Source organism: Zalophus californianus, chromosome 3, assembly GCF_009762305.2.
Source record: "Zalophus californianus isolate mZalCal1 chromosome 3, mZalCal1.pri.v2, whole genome shotgun sequence".
NCBI classification, from domain to species: Eukaryota; Metazoa; Chordata; class Mammalia; order Carnivora; family Otariidae; genus Zalophus; species Zalophus californianus.
Genome location: NC_045597.1, coordinates 160,851,676 through 160,872,969, shown reverse-complemented (window position 1 = coordinate 160,872,969; position 21,294 = coordinate 160,851,676). Strand labels below are relative to the sequence as shown.

Sequence of the window (21,294 nt, the reverse complement as noted above, 5' to 3'; positions counted from 1 at the left end):
AGACCACTGAGCTGAGATCTAGAGGGAAACTAGGAGATAACTGGTCAGAGAGAAAAACTGAAAGGCCAGTGTGCCCCAAGACGAGGCTGAAAAGACAATGACGTAAGGACTAGCCCACACACTACTTTTAGGCCAAGGAAAGGATTTTAATCTTCATTGGAAAATTAAGGGAAGTCATTAAAAAAAATTGTTCTGACGCTGGTACGGAGAATGGAATGGGGCAGGGTGGGGTAGGGATTGCTAAATGTCAGTGCACAGAGATCAGATAGGGAGGTGTGTTAGTAGTCATAGTAGTAGTAGAGCTGATGGTAACTTGACTAGGATGAAGAGAGAAAAGTGGTTGGAGTTCAGATACACTTGGGAGGCCAAACTGACAAGAACTGATAGATTGGATATGAGCAATCAAGAATGACTTCTGGTGTCTGGCTTGCATAACCAGAGAAATGGTGAGATCACTGGATGAGAAACATTTTTGAGGAGACAGATCATGAGTTCCTGATTGTAGTATGTTTGGACTTACTCTGTTTGAGGTTCTTTTGAGATTTCCAAATGGAGATGTCAACTAGGCAACTGGGTTTCCTAGGGAAAAAAAACAGAGGAAAGATCTGAGCTGGAGACAGATTAATCCCTGTGTATTTAGGTTGTAACGGAAACCAGGCATCGGTGGGAGAGAGATTAGAAGGCCAGGAACTAAGCCTAGAAGTGTGACATTTTATGGCCAAGTAGAAGATAAACGTGTAGAGGCAGGAGAAACAGCCAGATAGCCAGAAAGAAAACCGGAATATGATGTCATAGAAGAGAAGCACGTTTTAAGAAAGAACAGTCAGCAGTGTCAGGTTCTGCTAAGAGGCCAAAAAGATGAAAACTGAAAATATGTATTGGATTCAGGAGTAAAGAATTCCTCAGTGGTCCAAACAGAAGGTCTTTTAATGACATGGTAATGGTGGTAGTAGCTAGGTTGCACTGAGTCGAGTGAAAGGTGAGGAAACGGAAACCAGTAATTATTGACAACTCTTCTGGAAAGGTAGAGGTTGGGTGATAGAAATGAGAATTTAGTGAGGGTTATTTAAAAAGGGCAGCACAGAGCATGTGACTGTTGATCTCAGGGTTGTGAATTCCAGCCCGTGTTGGGTGTAGAGATTACTTTTTACATTTTTTTTTTTTTAAAGATTTTATTAGAGAGCATGAGCAGGGGGAAGGACAGAGGCAGAGGGACAAGCAGACTTCCCACTGGGCGGGGAGCTCAGGACCCTGGGATCACAACCTGAGCAGAAGGCAGATGCTTAACCAACTGAGCCACCCAGGAACCCCTGGAGATTACTTTTTTAAAGGGGGGGGTGTAAGGGGGGGATGGAGATACCTGGTTAAAAGAACAGAGAAATCAGTAGGGTAAGATTCTAGAAAGAGCAGGAGGGTAAAGAGATATACTCACCCTCTAGTCTTCTTTTCTACTATGAAGTGGTTTAACTATAAACTCAGTGTATTTAAATAGATAAGCCTACGTACCCTTTTGCCTTAGTCTTTACATTTCTGTATTTATATAAAATAATAAATCCTTTTTTTTTTTGTTTAACCTACGACAGGGTTCACCTATATCGCTTTACAAATGACTAATGTCCAGGGTATTCTCACTTCTTTTAGGGAACTGATGGAGTGGAGTATCTGTTAATTCCTGTGGACAATGGAACACTGAGTGATTTCCTGGAAAAGGAAGAAGAGGAGTCTTGAAGTTGTCCTTTACTCTTGAATCTTTTGTGGAAGGAAGGGTTGTACCCCAGCTGCCACTCCTCTAGTCTAAAGTGTTGTGTTTACATCTAACATTAGACTCTTCCAGTGTACAAGACTTAAAGATGGGAGGGGAGGAATGTCATCAGTTAGAACCTTGATTAGCCTGGCTGGTGTACCATCTCCAGTACTATGCAGCGGTCCTCAAGTTGGAGAAAACGTGCCTTTCATTCATTACCTCTCTGGAGACTTCTTGCTGGAATGAACAGTGTGCTCAGGGACTATTTGGAGCTGGATGTTTTTGAATTTTTTTATACTGGAGATGATATTCCTAATTTTTTGAGGGCCTTTTAAACACTCCCAGAGCTGACTGTTGGCAAATGTGTTTGTTCCAGAGCATGGAAGTACAAAAACAGTGACATCACATAAATCTACTTTATTTGCTGTTCTGTCAGAGCTGACGAGTGTAAAGAAGGCAGATCATCTGCCTGTTCTTAAACGGCTTAAAAAAGGTGTGTAAGACTGGGGAAGAGTAGGTGATCTAGCTTTCTCCTTTTGGATTCAGACTCCATTCTGGTGGGGTGGGGGAAGAGGGAGTGACCCTCTTCAGTTGGGATAGTGGGAAAAGCATAATGAGCATATAGGGTGTATACCCACCTTAGAAAGCACAGGAACAATAATCAGGATACGCGGAGCAGCCAACATCTGCGCCATCACCTTCATGACACAAGTAAGAAGCCAGGCTACGGAAACACAGTCCCGAATTACATTTTAGGCATTGTTTTCAAGACAACAGAAAAAAAAATGTAATTATTTTTGCATTGACATTTTTCTTCAATGACTTACGAGTAGCATATTAATGGCTGATTTTAATCTTGACTTCTCTATCAAGTAGACCCAAAACTCACTATAAGACATTTCAGTTTTTTTCTTAAAGTAACAATTTCAAGCCCTCTAAATACTTACATGAACCTTTTTCCTTAGGAAAGAGAAAAAGGCTAACTTTGGCCACTGGTCAGCTTATAGTCTTCACATACTCTCTAAAATATTTCATACTTGGAAATGAAATTTTTCAATAAAATATCATTGTAATAAGTGAGAACTGCTGATGCGGTACATTATCTTGTAAAGCCCTTTCATGAAACTGTTTCCCAAAATGCTCAGAATTTAAGTCTTTTCTCTTTGTGGCATATAATTTGTTAAATCCATGGATGAGGGCTTAGTCATATATAATCAAAATATTTAAAAAAACTAGTACATGAATTTGATTCTAAAAATTGTTCCCAAAGGATAATTCAATAAAAAGTGAGTTTCCTTCCCCTTCACCGATCCAGTCCCTTATGCAACCAGTGATAGTTTATTCCTCCAGAGGTATTCTATGCACACGGAAGGGTATGTGTCCGTATCTCCTTTTAAAAACACAAATGGTAGCATATGATACGTGCTCGTTTGCACCTTGCTTTTTTTTTTTTGCTTAATATATCTAGTTTATAACTTGTAGTATAAAAAGTATATAAAATCTTTAATGACCTAATATGCAAATTTTGCATTTGCCCTTAAATATCTACTGGTTTATTTTTATAATTTTTGTGTCCATACTACTTGCAAGCAGTATGTGTCAACAGTCTATTAATAAATAAAAAGCCAATTTGGATAGAATCATTTTTATAGTACTGGTTTTTTACTAAATTCAAAAATTCAAAAATTTTATAAGTGCATCTTACAGATCTGAAGATCTGTAATTCTGCTAATTATTCTACACTCTTCGTCAACTTGTTTCAGTATCAATGTTCCTTATTCTCTTACCAGTTAAGAGCTTGACTGCTAAGGCCCCCAACTTCTGTTACTTGCTTCTGACAAGAGTGGAACAGACCTGAAAACCTTGGAAGATTTTTCTGGCTGCACTTAATAAAATGGCCAAATCGGGGCACCTGGGTGGCTCACTCGTTAAGCATCTGCCTTCAGCTCAGGTCATGATCTCGGGTTCCTGGGATCGAGCCCTGCATCAGGCTCCTGCTCAATGGGGAGCCTGCTTCTCCCTCTGCCTGCCATCCCCCCTGCTTCTGCTCTCTCTGACGAATAAATAAAATCTTAAAAATAAATAAAATGGCCAAACAGGCCCAAAAAAGGCACAGAGGACGTCGAACAGGCATTCTTGCACTCTACAAAAGTTGGACATAACACTGCATTCCTGATGCAGAGAGTGCTAAATCAGTTCTTGTGATACTCTAGAAACTGATTTTCTCAGCATGTTTGTCATTTTAATACATGAACATTCATATAAAAGATGAGTGAGTTTAGGGGATGGTTAATAGATTTTGCTTATCTTTTTTTTAAAAAACTTACTTTAGAAGTCTACTTTTTTCCCCTAATTCAATGTGGAGCCAGCAGCATTGTTCAGAATGTTTATTCTAGGAGGTGAGAAGACTCTTCCAGCTTAGTCCTGAGTAACCATGAGATGAGAAAGTCAGGAGGGTCTGCCTTATCAGACCGTGTGGCTCCTGAAACTGAGGAATAAAAAAAAAGTGTTACGCAAATGACTTTGTTCTTGGGCTTTCTGCAATTACTTGACTTCTCCCTTAGGAGAGTCTCCTACATTTTGGGATTTCAAATTGCTGTCAGAACCTTTTCATTCATGTTTGATGGGAGGGGAGGAATGTCATCAGTTAGAACCTTGATTAGCCTGGCTGGTGTACCATCTCCAGTACTATGCAGCGGTCCTCAAGTTGGAGAAAACGTGCCTTTCATTCATTACCTCTCTGGAGACTTCTTGCTGGAATGAACAGTGTGCTCAGGGACTATTTGGAGCTGGATGTTTTTGAATTTTTTTATACTGGAGATGATATTCCTGAACACTTCCTACACAGAAGGCTCTGTGCTAGATAGAGGAGTTGTAAGGAATATGAAGGAAGAAATATTATGGGGTGTTAATAGCACTGAAAGTTCCAGTATTCTTAACATGTTGAAAAGAAGTTTGAAAAAACTGATGCTATGGAAAAGAGAACTTTAAATGTGAGGTTAACAGAAAACTCCTTAGCACATTCTGTAACAATCTGGGCATACAGCAGCACACTTCGGCCTTGCGCCCGCCCACACACTCAGGTCGCCGTCTTCACTTGTGCTGCCTCACATGTGGTCCTTGAAATGGCAGCAGCCGCAGCAGCTTTCCCTCGGGAACACACAAGTGCTGAGGCCCTACTCGGGCATCTGAATCAGTCTGCATTTTTTAAACTACACCTCCATACATTCTACTGCACACTGAGTTTGAAAAGCAATGAGATATACAACTAAACAATCAACACCTTAAAGTTACCAGTTCAGAAAATTTGACAAGTGAAAATAAAGAATTCATCTTTGGTGATACTTTATTTTTAAAAAACTACAGAGGACATATTTGGGGGTATTTTTAGTTACTTAGAAACGCTAGCATGCCAGTAGAGAAACTTTAAAAATTGTAGTAACAATGGCATTCTTCAACAACAAAAAAATTTAGCAATAAGCATGTCCAATCATAAACAAATTCGTTGATCCATTAAATCCCTTCGAAACTCTAACAAAAGGAATTTAATCCACAACCTTCAGGATGAGTAACTGTTAAAGGTGAAATCATGTCCTACCTTCAGTGTGCCACAAAGGAAAAAAAGGTTTAAGCATCACTGCCCCCAAGCTATTTCTTAAGCATCATCTCTGACCATTATCATTCCTGCCTCCTGCTTTCTGCCCAGACAATAACGGATGACTTACTTGGGCTTTTTCAGTGTACTACCTACCGCTGGTTCAAGCTGTGCCTCTTGACTGAACTCCACCCCCTTGCCCCAGAAAACCTTCCCTGCAAGCCCTCTGTATCTTTAGCATAGGGAATTACCATAAACCCTGAAGTACCATCCAAACTTCCGTCCTGTTCTCCCCACATCGCCATGGGCCCGGCACAAAGAACACAAGCAATGACTGAGGCAAACGCCACTAAGAGTCTCTCAAAGCTGTCTGCTCTCCCACTGGCTCGACTTTGATGTCGACCTTTCCCCATCAAAGTTTTCTCCTTGGCTTCTGATGCTTTGCGGATTCTCTACCCACCTCCTCTCCTGGCTCCTCCTCCAACCCTCGAATTGGGGGCATTTCTTAAGGCTCGGTCTTATTGGTTATTTCTGTGGTGAATCAACAATATTACAGGTGAACCACCAAGAATAATTTTTAAGTTAGGATCCCAAATCCTCCAGGAGATGACTGGTAGGATAAGGGTCCTACAAAAGAAAGAAAATGCTTTCCTTTCTCATCTTAGACGGTATTTTAAAAGACTGGCTTTTGTCATTACCAAAGGAAAAATCTCAGCAGAGAAACTGGAAATATATATAGAAGAATTCGAAAGAAAAAACTCCCATACCACCCAGAGAAAATCCCAGCTAAAATGGATCTTTTTCCTTCAGGATTTCTTACAAACCTCCTGTATCAGGTTTCTCGTCAATGTTCATTAAGAAGTAGTTAAGAACACAGACTTCTGAGGGCGCCTGGGTGGCTCAGTTGGTTAAGCAACTGCCTTCGGCTCAGGTCATGATCCTGGAGTCCCAGGATCGAGTCCTGCATCGGGCTCCCTGCTCAGCGGGGAGTCTGCTTCTCCCTCTGACCCTCCCCCCTCTCATGCTCGCTCTCTCAAACAAATAAATAAAATCTTAAAAAAAAAAAAAAAGAACACAGACTTCTGGAGCCAGACTACCTGAGTTTGTGTCCAAACTCCCATCATTTCCTAGCCATGTGGCCTTGGGCAAACTACTTAACCTGTTTCAGTTTACTCATCTGTAAAATGGAAATCATAATACCTATATTCTTGTTTCTCAAGATTGAAAGTGTTTATAACATACCTGAGAATGCCTAGCACAAAGTTAATATTGTATGATAACTGGGATTATTCTAAAAGCTAACCATTTTTATATTACTAATAAAATTCCATGGGTGTTACACGCAAACAATGAATCATGGAACACTACATCAAAAACTAATGATGTAATGTATGGCGATTAACATAACAATAAAAATATTACTAATAAAATTCCAGGTGAGTTACCTAAAAAGCAATAAAACAATAGTCATGAATAATGATCATCTATATTAAAAAAAAAAAAACATAAAACCTCATCCTGATTCTGAAATTTAGGTGAAAGATTAGTGATCTGAGAATGGGAACATAGAGATAGACATTATCACCCCCTAGAGGGGTGATACCTAGAAATAAGTGTTCCAATCTCAAGTTTTTTAAAGTATATTTTTAAACTAACCAAGGGCAGAGAGATCTAGAACGACACATCCCATCTATAAGTAAGCTAAGGAGAAGACTGCTTGAGCAACTTAACCCAGAATGTTAAGTAAACAGATTTCAGTGGATCTCTCCTGTAGTTTATAATGAATATATGCTTTACATTGTATAATCATCTTAATTCATCTTATAATGAATACTTGTTCTTGAATGGTAGTTATGTTATGGTTTTTACCATATGAGCTACAGAACATTTGGTGAAGCAGATTTACAAACCAGAAATAATGTACATTCTAAGACATTCTTCCGGGAGGATTCTAACTCCACTGATTCACGTTATGCATTCAAGTTGGGAGGCAATCAATTTGCAGACTGTCATCCTGTTATTTATGCTATATATGCTTTATACCACATGAAGAGGGTCCCTGTCTGTCTCTGACAGGATAATATTAATCTTATTCTCCAAGTGAGCACCCAGCATATCTTGAAGATCAGAAAGAAAGCCTCGTTCAGTGTTGCTATGTTCACAGAGGATGACGTTTATTCCTTGGGACACAGCATCCAGAACATCATGATGGGACATCTCACCTGCCAACAAAGGAAAGAGCAAACACTTAAATATTAGACATGGAGTCTGTAGAATGCTGAACCATAAGTCAGGTACAGGTTTTCTTACATGTCCTCCAACTTATTTATTTTTTATTTATTTATTTTTTAAAAGATTTTATTTGACAGAGAGAGACACAGCGAGAGAGGGAATACAAGCTCCGGAGAGTGAGAGAGGGAGAAGCAGGCCTCCCACCAAGCAGGGAGCCCGATGCGGGGCTCGAACCCAGGACCCTGGGATCATGACCTGAGCCGAAGGCAGACACTCAACAACTGAGCCACCCAGGCGCCCCTACATGTCCTCCAATTTAGAAAGAGACCATCCCACTGAGAATTCCAAATTCTTTCTCCTTGGCCTGCTCAAGACAAGTATCTAAAGCCGCATATGCAACAGTTTCTAACACTGCCAGAACCAGACCCATAAGGACACCCATTCCAAATGTTTCCATTAGGGGCGCTTGGGGGGGCTCACTGGTTAAACTTCTCTCTTAATCTCAGTTCACCTCTTGATCTCAGGGTTATGAATTTGAGCCCTGCCTTGGGCTCCATGCTGGGCCTGGAGCCTACTTTAAAAAAAAAAACAAAAAACACAAAATGTTTCCATTATAAAATAAGTGACCACTGTTAAGTAAACTGGGGCTTTCAGAAAACTCTCTCATATAAATATTACATAACAAATACCTCCAGAAAATCCTAGGTATACTTTCCAAAGACTCCTTTATGCTTTGTGAACACCAAAATTTTCAGTATAAACTCTAGTCTAATTCATAAAGATGAAATGAGTTTAAGGTTATTTCTAAAAGACAAGCTAAAAAAATAAAAATAAAAACAGGGCATTTATTTTCCTTTGACTTCGGCAAAATTTCCAGAAATTCTGAAGTTACTGGCAGAAGAGGATCTCATCTTTTATAAAAAGATTTTGGGAAAACTCAAGTGTTTTGAATTTTTAAAAACCCCATTTGTGAATGTGATGACTTTCAAATTTAACAGCAAAAAGACACTGCACAATTTGGCTTGTTCATAACAGGCATAATTTTGAAATATGTTTAGAGCCCTAAAATTTAGCATTAAAAAAATAAGAAAAAAAGGTTTTTTCTCCCTGAGAAATTTTCAACCCCCCACACTTCCCCCTGCTCCCCAACATATGAAATTTCATAATATGGGATAGTTTTTATTCAAGCACCTTTTAAAATGTCTTTTTTTTTTAGGATTTTATTTACTTATTTATTTTAGAGAACGCACGAGCGGAGGGGCAGAGGGGGAGAGAGACTCTCAAGCAGACTGCCTGCGGAGCGTGGTGCCCAGCCTCCCGACCCTGAGATCATGACCAGAGCTGAAACTGAGAGTCGGATGTTTGACCGACTGAGCCACCCAGGCGCACCCAAAATATCTTAATCTGTAATAGTGAAATATCTTAATCTGTAATAGAAAAAAAGACCCTAACGGGCCCAAGTTAGAAGGCATGCTTCAGGAGAGACAAGTTCGGTGGCCTAGACGGTTAGAAATGCTCTAAGGAGAAGGTGTGAAAGTGGAGGAGTCTGCAAAGACTCTGCAATAATAGCTGAATAATAGTTGAATAAAAGCTAAAAGGGAAGCAAGGCCTAGCTCAGGATGGTAGCTGTGGGAAAGAAAGAGCAAATGAGAGAGAATTTATATTTGCAAGGAGCAAGCACCCCATCTGCTGGTCCTTCCACAATATTGCCCTTAATGACCTGATACTACCATGTTCCGCTCAAGGGAAGGGTGACGGACATCAGCACAGGCCTGTGTGTGGTCTCTGAGCTGGGTACTTTTCATCCCTAAAGTTATAACTCAAAGTGATACCTCAGAGATCACAGACAACCAAGGTCAGCCAGATAAGACACTTTGTATTTCCCCAAGTAACCAGATAGGAAGGCTATTTTAACAATTTTGAATTGCATTAATTTATCTTTGCACATATTGCTTAATAGTTAAAAAAAAAAAAAAACCTAGTTTTAAGAAAGTCATTATTTATAGGAAAACAATCACATGCCCCAAACTGAGAGATATGCCACAAAACAAATGGTCTATACTCTTCAAAAATGACAGTGCTGTGGACAAAGATGCATTCTAGATACAGTGACCAGGGAGGGACTAGATACCAATCAGAAAAAGAAATGATAGGGCGCCTGGGTGGCTCAGTTGGTTAAGCGACTGCCTTCGGCTCAGGTCATGATCCTGGAGTCCCGGGATCGAGTCCCGCATCGGGCTCCCTGCTCGGCAGGGAGTCTGCTTCTCCCTCTGATCCTCCCCCCATCTCATGTGCTTTCTCTCTCATTCTCTCTGTCTCTCCAATAAATAAATAAAATCTTAAAAAAAAAAAAAAAAAAAAAAGAAAAAGAAAAAGAAATGATACAATTCTGATCAATTGGCAAAATTTAAATATAGACTACATATTAAATAGGTGTTTTAACAATATTAAATTCCTGTATTTCATCACTGTGCATGGTCATATAATGTCTTCATCCTTAGGAGACATATACTGATGTATTTAGGGATAAGATAAAAGGTCATGTATACAATTTATTACAAAATGGTTTTGGGGGAAACACATAAACAGAAATATATTTATACACACACCCATAAATATTTATACACACATATATATGTGACACAGAATGTGCAAATGTAGCAAAATATAACCATCAGTAACCTTTATTACTCATTTATTTTTTTAAGTAGCTCCATGCTCAGTGTGGAGCCCAATATAGGGCTTGAACTCACGACCCTGAGATCAAGACCTGAGCCGAGATCAAGTCAGACATTTAACCGATTAAGCCACCCAGGTGCCCCATAACCATTAGTAATCTTAAGTGAAGGGCATACAAAAGTTCATTGTACTATCCTTGCAACTTTTCCCCAAGTCTGAAATTTTTTCAAAGTAAAATGCTGTAATTATATATATATATATTTTTTTTTTAAAGATTTTATTTATTTATTTGACAGAGAGAGACACAGCGAGAGAGGGAACACAAGCAGGGGGAGTGGGAGAGGGAGAAGCAGGCTTCCCGCAGAGCAGGGAACCCGATGCGGGTCTTAATCCCAGGACCCTAGGATCATGACATGAGCTGAAGGCAGACGCTTAACGACTGAGCCACCCAGGCGCCCCTTACATTTTTTTTAAGATTTATTTATTTAACAGTGAGAGAGAAAGAGAGAGCAAGGAGAAGAGCAGAGGGAGAGGGAGACAAGCAGACTCCCTGCTGAGCAAGGAGCCTGATGCGGGACCCGATCCCACAACCGTAAGATCATGACCCGAGCTGAAACTTTAAGAGTTAGACACTTAACCATCTGAGCCACCCAGGTGCCCCTACAGTTAATTTTAAAATAGTCATGGGGAGCCTGGGTGGCTCAGCCGGTTGAGCATCCTACTCTTGGTTTCAGCTCAGGTCATGATCTCAGGGTTGTGGGATCGGGCCCCAGGTCAGTCTCTATGCTCAGCAGGGAGTCAGCTTGAAGATTCTCTCCTCTACCCCTCCCCTGCTCGCTTTTGCTCTCTAAAATAAGTATTTAAAAAATTAAAACAATAAATACTAAAATTAGTCATATAATGCTATAAGATAGTCTGTCAAATTGCTTATGCATTGAAAGCTTTTTCCTTTTTTTTTTTTTAAAGATTTTATTTATTTATTTGACAGAGAGACACAGCGAGAGAGGGAACACAAGCAGGGGGAGTGGGAGAGGGAGAAGCAGGCTTCCCACTGAGCAGGGAGCCCGATGCGGGGCTCAATCCCAGGACCCCGAGACCATGACCCGAGCCGAAGGCAGACACTTAACAACTAAGCCACTCAGGCTCCCCTGAAAGTTTACTTCAATCTGGTACAAGTTGGAGGGCTTATAAAAATTATAACATCTTTAGAAGAATAGAAAACGGGTAACGGTTGTGTATATTTTTAATAAGTTCAGAGCAATTACATCAGGCTTGCTCAGATGCTGCACCTCTATACTTCCGGATGTGACAATGTTAAGTTCAGCAGCCTCTGAAGGAGGGTGTGCTAGATAATAAGGGGCACGGACATGGGGGGCAGGAGAGGAGTAATAATACAGAGGCTTAGGAAGTAGCCATGGGAATGGCCAGGGGGTTAAGACCCTGGATTCTGGTCCTAGAAGTCAAAAAAGTAATTTTTTTTTAAACATCTTGTTTTTAAGTAATCTCTGTACCCAACGTGGGGCTCGAACTTACAACCCCAAGACCAAGAGTTACACACTTTACTGACTGAGCCAGCCAGGTACCCTGGAAAAAGTAATTAACTCCCTCTCTCCTAACCCTAAGGAGGAACAGAGTTGGAAATGCAGCTGGTATCAGCAAGTGTATCAAGTGCCTCCAAATCCTTTGAACAAGAGGCCATGTTACCTATTAGATGTTAGCCTCTAGGACAGAATGTCAAGCCTGGGTGCCAAACAATTACTGTCCAAAAGAAATGTATCCTAGAGGTGAAGGACAAAGTGACAGGGATTGGAGAGGAAGGCATGCCATCAGGGCAGGAGCCAGACAGTGACGGGAAAAGCTTCTCTGAGGAGGTATCCGAGCTTATCGCTACAAGTATAAAGGAAGGGGCCAGAAAGGCGTTCCGGCTGGAGAAAACGGCATAAGCAGAGGCTGCATCGAAGAGGACGGACGTTCAGGCTCGCCCAAGACACAGAAAGGAAATCGCTGAAGGCTTTGTAGCTAGGGTAATACTACAGCCCATTAAATCTGTACTTGTGAACAACAGTTAATTTGGGGGGCGTATGTGGAAGACTAAGATTAGGGACTTACCAAAGTATTTCAGGTAGGAGATGACGCCTGAGCAGAGACAAGAGGAAAGGCTCTGTGAAGATTCTGGAGCTAGAACTGACAGGAACTAATGACTGGCTCTAAGGGCTGAGTAAGAACCATTTTCTGGCTAAGGTGGAAAGGTAGAAAGTGTCCCAGAAAAAGAAATCATGTGTAGGAAGAAGACAGGTTAAATAAATGCTCAACATCAGTCTTTTAGATAATCTAATAATAAACTGCTAAATGATTTTTTTTCCCCTCTACAAAGAATATGATCTGTCTCCAATTTCAGTGTGGTTCCTGTTTAGTTCAGGTTCAAACAACAGTTATCAGATCCATTTATATACCAAGTGCTGTCCTAAAATCTATTTTTTATCTTGTAAAACATAAACCAAGGTTGGGAAAGGATACACACAAAAAAAGAAAAGGAGACCCAAAGGCTGTCCTACCTGTGAGGTGAAGGTCGGCCTCCACCCCCTGCAGCACCGTGCTCCCAGAACCAGCGCAGAGGGCCACAACTTTGACTGGAGACTCTTTAGGATAAAGGAAACAAGAAGACCAATACTTTACAATTGCCCTTCATTTTAGCATTATAATTTGTGTCAAGAATCCTTCATGTAATACAGATTTCAGTCTGGTCTCATCACCAGTACATCAACTTTGCTTACTGAATTTTAAAAAATAACAAAGCATGTCTTCATAGAAACAAGCAGATTATTCTTTGGTATTGCATAAATAACCCAACACAGGGCTGTTATTTCTTCAGATGTACGTGGCTGCACAAGTCCACGGAAGGTACCACTGAACAGTGCTAACTGCGCAGCTCTAGGCTTTATCCCTGCTGCTAGGTAAAGTGACCTCTCCTGGGTTTCCATGCAAAGGTGAAAGGTAGGCAGGTACTATCTCTGTTCTCAGGTGAGGAACCAAAACAGCTAGTTAAAGAAATGCTACAAGCTGATTTGACATATATTTTAAAATATATTTACTCTAAAAGAACAACCTCTGAAGAGTTGAAGAGCAAAATAACAAACTTTGAAGCCCAAATCCAACAAGTATTTAGCCCTTAAGGCTTCTAGAATGGACACTTCATTAGTGGTCACTACATTAGAGGTATTTTAAAGATTTATTCATTTGAGAGAGAGTGTGTGTGTGCGCAAGTGTGACCAGGGTTGGGGCGGAGGGAGAGAGAATCCTCAAGCAGACTCCCCACTGAGCGTGGAGCCTGATGCAGGGCTTGATCCCAGGACCCTGAGATCATGACCTGAGCCAAAATCTAGAGTCAGACACTTAACTGACTGAGCCACCCAGGCACCCCCTGGGGTATTTTAAAAGAGGGGCTCTCTGCATGGAGAGCCCCGGGATCCCCAGCCCTGTACCACTTCAGCTACAGCTATCCTGCCAGGGTGCCCCTGCATAAAGCACCTTGGGACCTCCCCAGCCCACTCCCCACCTCTGCTCCAGCTGCCCCACTAAGGCACCCCCTGCACAGAGCACCCTGGGACACTCGGCTTACACCCACTTCAGCTTCAGTTATCCTGCCAGGATGCCCTCTACACTGAGAGCCAAGGGACACCCCCCCCGGTGTGTACCCACTTCAGCTTCAGCTGTCCTACCAGGGCATTCTCTGAGAGCCTCAGGACCATCCTGGTCCATGCCCACTTTAGCTCCTGCCATCCCACTAGGATAGCCCCAGCACAGAGTACCCTGGGACTCCCAGATCATGCCAGACACCGTCCAGCCAGCCAGCCAAAGTCACCGGGCACATACAGCCTACACAGGGATGATCATACACAAGACCATCCCTTCAAGTTTAGGAGAAGTAGCTGTTCCGCCTAATTCACAGATATGAACACAGAAAGCCAAGCAAAACAAGGAGACTGAGGAGTAAATTCCCAATGAAAGAACAAGACGAAACCTCAGAAAAAGAACTAAATGAAACAGAGATAAGCAATATGCCAGGCAGAGTTTAAAGAAATGGTCATAATAATGCTCACCAGACTACAGAGAAGAGTGGAAGAACTCAGTGAGAACTTCAACAGAGACAGAAAACATAAAGAACCTATCTGAGTTGAAGAATATAACTGAAATGAAAAATACACTAGAGGAAATCAACAGATTAATGGATGCAGAAGAATGGATCAGTGATCTGAAAAACAAGGTGATGGAACACAACCAACCTGAACAGCAAAAAGAAAAACATTTTTTCAACGAGGATACAGTGAGGGATCTCTTCAACATCATCAAGCTAACAAACATTAGCATTATATGAGTCCAAGAAGGAGAAGTGAGAAAGAGGCCAGAAAACTTACTTAAAGAAATAATAGCTGAAAACTTCCCTGATCAGGAGAAGGAAACAGACATTCAAGTTCAGGAAGCACAGAGAGTTCAAACAAAATGAACCCGAGGAGGTCCATACCATGACACATAATAATTAAAATGTCAAGGACTAAAAGAGAATTTTATCAGCTGATTTTCAGAAGAAATTTTGCAGGCCAAAAGGGAATGTTCAGGATATATTTAAAGTGCTAAATGGAAAAAAACCTACCACCAAGAATAATCTACCCAGCAAGATTATCATTCAGATTTGAAGGAGAGATAAAATGAGCTTCCCAGGCAAGCAAAAGTTGAAGGAGCTCACCACCATTAAACCAGACTTACAAAAAATATTAAAGAACTTCTTTACGTGGAAAAGAAAAAGCCGTAATTAGAAGAAAGTTACGAATAAAAAGAAGTAAAATAAGATAATGTATACAAAAAACATGGAGGAGGGAGTAAAAAAGAAGTTCTTTTAAAATGAGTTCCAACTGGGGCACCTGGGTGTCTCAGTCAGCTGGGCAGCCAATTCTTGATTTCGGCTTGGGTCATGATCTTGGGGTCCTGGGATTGAGCCCCACATGGGGCTCCGGGCTCAGCGGGGAGCCTGCTTCAGGATTCTCCCTCACTCTGCCCCTCCCCCCACTTGCTCACTTTCTCTTTCTAAAATGAATAAATTTAAAAACAAAATGTGTTCCAACTTAAGTGACCATCACATTATTATAGATGGCTATATACTTAGGATTCTATAGCAGACTCCCCACTGAGCGTGGAGCCTGATGCAAACCTCCTGGTAACCACAAACACAAAACCTGTAACAGATACACAAAAAATGAAGAGAAAAGAAAGCCAAGCTAACACTAAAGAAAATCATCAATTACAAGGAAAGGGAGCAAGAGAAGAAAGGAACAGAGAAGAACTACATAAACAACCAGAAACTAAATAACAGTGAGTACATACCTATCAGTAATTACTTTAAATGTAAATGGTCTAAATGCACCAATCAATAAACTTAGGGTGGCAGAACAGATAAAACACAAGACCCAACTATATGCTGCCTACAAGAGACTCACCTCACACCTAAAGACACATACAAAATGAAGGAGCAGAAATGGAAAAAGATATACCATGCAAATGGAAGCAAAAGGAAAAAAAAAAAAAAACCAAGGTAGCAACACTTACATCAGACAAAACAGACTTTAAAACAAAGACTAACAAGGGACAAAGAAGGGCATTACATGATGATAAAGGATCAATGCAAAAAGAAAATATACCAATTATAAATATCTATGCACCCAACATCAGAGCACCTAGGTACATAAAGCAAATATTAACAGACATAAAAGGAAAACTTGACAGTAATACCATTATAGTAGGGAACTTTAACACCCACTTACATCAATGGATAAATCATCCAGGCAGAAAATCCATAACGAAACAGTGTCTTTGCATGACACATTAGTCCAGATGAACCTAACAGATATACATTGAACATTCCATCCCAAAAAAACCAGAATACACCTTCTTTTCAAGTGTACATGGAAGATTCTCCAGGATAAATCATGTTAGGCCCCAAAACAAGTCTCAGTAATTTTTTTAAAAGATTTTATTTATTTATTTGACAGAGAGAGCGAGAGAGCACAAGCAGGGAGAGCAGTAGAAGGAGAGGGAGAAACAGACTCCTCGCCAAGCAGGGAGCCCAATGTGGGGCTCAATCCCAGGACCCTGAGATCACGACCTAAGCTGAAAGCAGATGCTTAACCATCTGAGCCACCCAGCTGCCCCGAAGTCTCTAAACTTAAGAATGAAATCGAATCATGCATCTTTTCAGACCACAAGGCATGAAACTAGTAATCAATCACAAGAAAAAAACTGGAAGAAACCACAAATATGTGAAAGCTAAACAACCAATGGGTCAACAAAGAAATCAAAGAAGAAATAAAAAAATACAGAGAGACAAATGGAAATGAAGACACAATGGTCCAAAATCTGAGACTCAGCAAAAGCAGTTCTAGGGAAAATTTACAGTGATACAGGCCTACCTCAAGAAACAAGAAATATCTGAAGTAAACAATCTAACCTTATACTTAAAGGAATTAGAAAAAGAACAAAACCCAAGGTCAGTAGAAGGAAGGAAATAAAAGAGCAGAGCAGAAATAAATGAAAAAGACTAAAAAAACCCACAAAAAACCCGAAAACCCAACAATAGGAAAGATCAGTGAAACCAAGATTCGTTTCTTTGAAAAGATAAACAAAATTGATAAACCTTTGGCCAGACTCAAGAAAAACAGAGAGGACCCAAATTTAAAAAATCAGAAATGAAAAGTAACAACTGACACAAAAGAAATACAAAGGATGAGAGACTACTTCGAAAAATCACATGCCAACAAACTGAACAACGCAGAAGAAATGGATAAACTCCTGGAAATACACAATCTTCCAAAAATGAATCAGGAATAAATAGAAAATCTGAACAGACTGATTACTAGTAACAAAACCAAATTGATAATCAAAAAACTCCCAACAAATACAAGTCTAGATGAATTTACAGGTGAATTCTACAAGAGTTAATATTTATTCTCCTCAAACTATTCCAAAAAATAGAAGAGGAAGGAAATCTTCCAAATACATTCTACAAGGCCAGCATTACCCCAATTCCAAAATCAGACAAAGACACTCCCAAACTACAGGCCAATATCCCCAGTGAACACAGATGCAAAAATCCTCCACAAAATATTAGCCAACCACATTCAACAATACATTCACCACGATCGAGTAGCATTTATTACAGGGATGCAAGGATGCTTCAATAGTCATAAAATCAATGTAATACACCATGTTAACAAAGTGAAGGATAAAAATCATATGATCATCTCAATAGGTGCAGAAAAAGCATTGGACAAAATTCAACATCTGTTCAAAAGAGTGGGTTTAGAGGAAACATTCCTCAACATAATAAAGGCCATATATGGAGAAACCCACAGCTAACATCATACTCAATGGTGAAAAACTGAGAGCTTTTCCTCTAAGCTCAGGAATAAGATAAGAATGCCCACTCTTGCCACCAGAAGTCCCAGTCATAGCAAACAAACAAGAAATAAAAGATATCCAAATTGATAAGGAAGAAATAAAACTCTATTTGTAGGTGCCACGACAATATACAAAAAAACCCCAAGACGCCATCAAAAAACCATTAAAAGTAATAAATTCAATGTTGCAAAATACAAAATTAATATATAGAAATGTTACATTTCTATACACTAATAATGAAATAGCAGAAAGAGAAATTAAGGAAACAATTCCATTTACCATTGCACCAAAAGTAATAAAATAGGAATAAACTTAACCAAGGAGGTGAAAGTCCTGTACTCTGAAAACTATAAAACACTGATACAAGAAATTGAAGATGACACAAATGGAAAGATAATCCATTATCATGGATTTGATAATGGAATGTTAAAATGTCCATACTACCAAAAGCAATCTACAGATTCAATGCAATCCCTATCAAATTACCAACAGCATTTTTCATGATACTAGAACAAATGATACTAAAATTTGTATGGAATCATAAAAGACTCTGAATAGCCAAAGCAATCTTGAGAAAGAACAAAGCTGGAGGCATCACACTTCTTGATTTCAAGATATACCACAAAGGTTTAATAATCAAAACAGCATGGTACTGGCACAAAAAGAGACACACAGATCAATGGAACAGCATAGAGCCCAGACATAAGCCCACATTTATATATGGTCAATTAATCTTCAAAAAAAAATCTTCAAAAAAAAAATCTTCAAAAAAGAATATGCAATGGGAAGAAGTCCGTTCAACAAATGATGCTGGGAAAACTGGACAGCTATATGCAAAAGAATGAAACTGGACCCCTATCCTACCACCATACACAAAAATAAACTCAAGACGGATTAAAAACTTAAATGTGAAACCTGAAACCATAAAACTCCTAAAAGAAAACATAGGCAGTAATTTCTCTTACAGTGGCCTTAACAATACTTTTCTAGATAGGTCTCCTGAGGCCAGGTAAACATCAGCAAAAATAAACTACTGGAACAACACCAAAATAAAAAGCTTTTGCACAGGGACACCTGGGTGGCTCAGTCAGTTAGGCGTCTGCCTTTGGTTCAAGTCATGATCCTGGAGTCCTGGATTGAGCCCCACATTGGGCTCCCTGCTCAGCAGGGAGTCTGACTCTCCCTTTGCCCCTCACCCTGTGTTTGCTCTCTTGCTCTCTCTCAAAAAAATAAAATCTTAATTAAAACAAAAAACTTTTACACAGCAAAGGAAACCATCGACACAATGAAGAGGCAATTTACTGGAAAGGGAATAGATATTTGCAATGATAAATCCAAAAACAGGTTAACATCCAAAATATATTAAGAACTTATACAACTCAACACTAAAAAAACAAAAAGTCCCCGATTTAAATGGGCAGAAAACCTGAACATTTTTTCAAAGACATACAGATGGCCATCAGACACGTGAAGAGATACTCAACTCACCATCAGAGAAATGCAAATCAAAAACCACAAGGAGGTATCATTCACACCTGTCAGAAAGGATGAAATCAAAAAGACAAGAAATAACAAATGCTGGCAAGGATGTGGAGAAAAAGGAACCTTCATGTACTGTTGGGAATGCAAACTGGTGCAGCCACTGTAGAAAACAGTATGGAGGTTCCTCAACAAATTAAAAATAGAATACCATATGACCCAGTAATCCCACTACTATTTACGCAAAGAAAGTAAACACACAAACTTGAAAAGACATATGCACCCCTACATTTACTGCAGCATTATTTACAACAGCCAAGCTAAGGAAGCAAACTAAATGCTCATCACCAGATAAACGGAGAAAAATGTGGTAAGTATACATAATGAAACATTACTCTGCCACAAAAAAGGAGATCTTGCCATTTGCAACAACATGGATGGACCTAGAGGGTATTATGCTAGGTGAAATAAGTCAGACGGAAAGACAGATACCATAATGAGGAATCATACATGGAATCTAAAAAAAAACAAAAGAAGAAATAAAAAGCAGGAGAGCCATAAATACAGAGAACAGATGGTTGCCAGAGGAGAGGGGGAATGGGCAAAATACGTGAAGGGGAGTAGGAGACATGTCCAGTTACAGAATGAGTAAGTCATGGGGACAAAAGGCACAGCACAAGGAAAATGGTTACTGGTATCGTATAGTGTTGTACGGTGACAGACTGGTAGGCACACTTAGTGAGCACAGCAGCGTCTACAGACTTGCTGAACACCTGAAACTAATATGACATTGTATGTTAAGTATACTTCAATTAAAATAAATGAAACAGGGGCACCAGGGTGGCACAGGTGGTTAAGCGTCCGACTCTTGGTTTCAACTCAGGTTGTGATCTTAGGGTCAGGAGATCAAGCCCCACGTTAGGCTCCGTGCTCAGTGCAGCCTCTGCTTGGGACTGTCTCTCCCTCTCCCTCTGACCCTCCCGACCCCACCCCCCACGCACACCCACGTGCGTGCGTGCTTGCTCTCTCTCCAAAATAAATAAATCTTTAAAAAATTAAATCAATCAATAAATAACATAAAAATGTTAAGTCTGAAAGAAAAAATCAAAAAAGCAGCTTTGCGGTTGGATCAGAAGTCAAATCCCATCTCTGTCACCCATTTTCTTTGGAAACTAACTTCCATGAGTTGTGTGGGGACTAAGTTACCTATTTGTCTGAACCTGTAATATAATGGGAATAATAATACCTCCCACATGATTAACAGCTAGCATGTTATGTATGCCAGTCACTGTGCCCTGTCACATGGCTTGGACTAACTTGATGAGTAAGGTTTTCTTATTGTTACTGCAGTTTTAACAGATGAGCCTACCATGACACAGAGGTGTTCACTGACTCGCGAAAGTCATGCAGCAAATAGGACAAATTTGAACCCAAGGCATTCAGAATCCACACTCAGCACAAGTATGCCCCACTCACTGCCTTTGCAGTGGGAATTCACATACTTAGGACGTTCAGTACACTGCTAGGCTCACTGCAGGACAAATGGTCTGTTCACCTCCTTTGCTCCCCAAAATACTGGGAAAAGCCAAAAGACAAGGAAGTGGCTATAAGACTCAAACTGCAGTGGGTCACTTTGCACCTCATTATAAAATATCACCAGTATTGTAAAAGTAACATTTGCATTGTGAATTGCAGCAATAACAATTTCCAGCTCTCTTCTTGGCCCATGGTAGGACTGCATTTCATGCCCTGACTTGTACTGGCAATGTGATTAATTCTGGACAATGAGTTGAACAGAAAATGTATCATGTCCAGGCTAGCATACTTAACTGATGCTTTAAGACCCTCCAAAACTCTCCCTCTGCAACAGAAATCAGTCTACAGTGAGGAGACTTCTGCTGCTGACTTGAAATGAACACCAAATATGAGAGAGATATAAATCTTGTTTGAGCCAATAAGATGTATACCACAGCATAACCTAGGCCACTCTGACTGATAAAATAAACCAGTCATCTCCCATGAGCTAACATGTTTCCTGTCACTTATATGACTATAACCAAGAGCTTCAACTTTTGCCCAAACACTACATAATACTACATTAGTAGATACACCAGAC

General features: G+C 40.1%; 2 protein-coding genes across 12 annotated transcripts in view; one reads left to right on the top strand and one right to left on the bottom strand.

Moving 5' to 3' along the window:
• ORC2 (origin recognition complex subunit 2) overlaps positions 1 to 3,384 on the top strand; it is a 43,021-nt gene extending 39,637 nt beyond the window's left edge. For all 5 annotated transcript variants that reach the window (XM_027589402.2, XM_027589403.2, XM_027589401.2 and 2 more), the window contains one exon: positions 1,642 to 3,384. In XM_027589402.2, the coding sequence (XP_027445203.1) occupies positions 1,642 to 1,728 (87 nt within the window). In that variant the 3' untranslated portion in view covers positions 1,729 to 3,384. The remainder of the gene's footprint in view (positions 1 to 1,641) is intronic.
• Positions 3,385 to 3,532: 148 nt separating this feature from the next.
• NIF3L1 (NGG1 interacting factor 3 like 1) overlaps positions 3,533 to 21,294 on the bottom strand; it is a 27,720-nt gene continuing 9,958 nt past the window's right edge. For 6 of the 7 annotated variants that reach the window (XM_027589405.2, XM_027589407.2, XM_027589409.2 and 3 more), the window contains exons 6-7: positions 12,806 to 12,889; positions 4,384 to 7,561 (exon numbers count right to left, since the gene is read on the bottom strand). In XM_027589405.2, coding sequence (XP_027445206.1) covers positions 7,377 to 7,561; positions 12,806 to 12,889 — 269 coding nt within the window. In that variant the 3' untranslated portion in view covers positions 4,384 to 7,376. Of the gene's footprint in view, positions 4,233 to 4,383; positions 7,562 to 12,805; positions 12,890 to 21,294 lie in introns of those variants that run through there. The other variant, XM_027589412.2, reaches the window with a different exon arrangement.